Source organism: Numida meleagris, unplaced genomic scaffold (assembly GCF_002078875.1).
Source record: "Numida meleagris isolate 19003 breed g44 Domestic line unplaced genomic scaffold, NumMel1.0 unplaced_Scaffold534, whole genome shotgun sequence".
NCBI lineage: Eukaryota > Metazoa > Chordata > Aves > Galliformes > Numididae > Numida > Numida meleagris.
In genome coordinates, this window is record NW_018364750.1 from 11,193 (window position 1) to 14,035 (window position 2,843).

At 61.1% G+C, this 2,843-nt stretch overlaps 1 protein-coding gene across 1 annotated transcript; it reads left to right on the plus strand.

Moving 5' to 3' along the window:
- The first annotated feature begins 21 nt into the window (after window positions 1-21).
- ATG101 (autophagy related 101) lies at window positions 22-2,596 on the plus strand. Its single transcript, XM_021383779.1, has 2 exons — window positions 22-632; window positions 1,891-2,596. Exons 1-2 carry the CDS (start codon window positions 306-308, stop codon window positions 2,293-2,295), a joined length of 732 nt encoding a protein of 243 aa, XP_021239454.1. The 5' UTR covers window positions 22-305; the 3' UTR covers window positions 2,296-2,596.
- The last annotated feature ends 247 nt before the right edge of the window (window positions 2,597-2,843 follow it).

Sequence of the window (2,843 nt, forward strand, 5' to 3'; positions counted from 1 at the left end):
GGGGCAAAGGGGACGGGGCCTGAGGGGTGTGAGGAGCCTATGGGTGGGGGGCCAGGGCTTATGGGCATGAGGGACTGGGGATGAGAGGGGCTGGGCCCATAAGTGGGGGGACTGGAGGTGACAGGGACAGGGCCTTGAGGCGTGAGGGACCTATGGGCAAGAGGAGCTGGGCCCGTGGGTGGGGGGTGCTGGGGGCAAAGTGGATCGTGGGCCTGTGCGTGCGAGGGGCCCTGTGGATGTGGGGGAATGGGGCCGTGGCTGTGAGGTGACAGGGGCTGGGGCCTGTGGGTCTTGAGGACTGGGGGATGAGGACCCCCAACCCCGACGCCCTCCATCCCCGCAGCAGCACCTCCCGCGGCCCCCGCAGCCGCGCCGCCGCCATGAACTGCCGCGCAGAAGTGCTGGAGGTGTCGGTGGAGGGCCGGCAGGTGGAGGAAGCCATGCTGGCCGTGCTGCACACCGTCCTGCTGCACCGCAGCACCGGCAAGTTCCACTACAAGAAGGAGGGCACCTACTCCATCGGCACCGTCGGCACTCAGGACGTGGACTGCGACTTCATCGATTTCGCCTACGTCCGCGTCTCCTCCGAGGAGCTCGACCGGGCCCTGCGCAAAGCTGTGGGGGAATTCAAGGTGTGGGGCCCGGAGGGAGCCGGGGGGGTGGGCGTTACTGGTTAAAGTGGGGTCGTATCAAGTTTGTAGATGACGTCAAGATGGGAGGAAGGATTTTCTGGAGGGTAGGGTGGTTCTACGGGGTGACCTCGTGGCCCTACAGGGGTCGGGTTGTGTAAGGAGCCTTAAAGACCATCTTTAGAGCCATAAAACTGTAGAAGTGGTTTGGGCTGAAGAGACATTGTCCGTGTTCGTTGCTGGGAGTGGGACCAGATGGCCTTGAGAGGTCTCATCCAACTCAAACGTTTTGATGGTTCAGTGATCTTAACGACCATCCACAGAACCAGGGGATGGTTGGGTTGGAAGGAGCCCTAGAGGTCAACGATGGGTTGTTTTGGGTCAGAAGGGGCCCTAGAGGTCCACCATGGGGTGGTTGGGTTGGGAGGAGCCGTAGAGATCAACCATGGGATGGTTGGGTCGGAAGGAGCCATAGAGGTCAACTATGGGTTGGTTGGGTTGGAAGGAGCCTTAGAGATCAACCATGGGATGGTTGGGTTGGAAGGAGCCTTAGAGATCAACCATGGGTTGGTTGGGTTGGAAGGAGCCTTAGAGATCAACCATGGGATGTTTGGGTTGGAAGGAGCCCTAGAGGTCAACGATGGGTTGGTTGGGTTGGAAGGAGCCCTAGAGGTTAACCATGGGATGGTTGGATTGGAAGGGGCCCTAGAGCTCCACCATGGGTTGGTTGGGTTGGAAGGAGTCCTAGACGTTAACCATGGGTTGGTTGGGTTGGAAGGAGCCCTAGAGGTTAACCATGGGATGGTTGGATTGGAAGGANCTAGAGGTCAACCATGGGATGGTTGAGTTGGAAGGAGCCCTAGAGGTTAACCATGGGATGGTTGGGTTCAAGGAGCCCTAGAGTTCCACCATGGGTTGGTTGGGTTGGAAGGAGCCCTAGAGGTCAACGATGGGATGGTTGGATTGGAAGGAGCCCTAGAGATCAACCATGGGATGGCTGGGTTAGAAGGAACTCTAGAGGTCCACCATGGATTGGTTGGGTTGGAAGGAGCCCTAGAGCTCAACCATGGCATGATTGGGGAGGAAGGAACTCTAGAAGTCAACCATGGGTTGGTTGGGTTGGAAGGAGCCCTAGAGGTCAACCTTAGAGCCAGAAGACCCGAGGAGTGGTTTGGGTTGAAGGCCCCTGTCCCTGTTTGCTGCTGGGGGTTGGACCTTGGGGGTCCCTCCTAACCCTTCGCATCCCACGTGCCACCCGCAGGACGCGCTGCGCAGCTCGGGCAGCGACGGGATGGGGCAGATCTCGTTGGAGTTCTACCAGAAGAAGAAGTCGCGTTGGCCCTTCTCGGACGAGTGCATCCCCTGGGAGCTGTGGACCATCAAAGTGAACGTGGTGAACCTGGCCAACGAGCAGGAGCGGCAGATCTGCCGCGAGAAGGTGGGCGAGAAGCTGTGCGAGAAGATCATCAACATCGTGGAGGTGATGAACCGTCACGAGTACCTACCCAAGATGCCCACGCAGTCCGAGGTGGACAACGTCTTCGACACCAGCCTGAAGGACGTGCAGCCCTACCTGTACAAGATCTCCTACCAGATCACCGACACCCTGGGCACCTCGGTCACCACCACCATGCGACGCCTCATCAAGGACACGTTGGCGCTGTAGGACCCACGGCGGTGGGGCGCGTCCCCTTCGGGCACCCTGCGACTTTTGGGGCTCTTCCAGAAGCTCTTTGGGATCCTCCATCCAGCCTTCCTCTCTGCCTCTGCGAGCAGCTGGGCCGGGCCCGCCCCATAATTGTGGGGTGCTGCTGGCGTGGGGCGAGGGCCCCCACGGCGCTCGCCCGTCCCAAGGAACCGGCTCGGCAGCCCCCGAGGGTGGGTGAGTGGTTGGCGTGCCCTGCCCCACGCCCTGCCCCACATCCTGCCTTCCTCTGGGGCAGAAATAAATTATTTCCCCCTTCCCATCACGTCCCGACATCTGTGGGGTGGAGGGGGGGGGAGCGAAGAAGGGAGCCTGGCGGTTTCCCTTTGCCATACGGGAGGCAGGGAGCGGGCAGTGGCCCTGTGGGGTGGGGGCTGACCCCCCCGGTTGGGTTCAGCCCCCCAAGCTGTTCCGACCCCCCCTCCCCAGGCCGGGTTCAGCCCCCCAGGTCGGATTCAGCCCCCCAGGCCGAGCTCTTTGCTGCTTTCCCACATGGGAAGGGAGGAGCG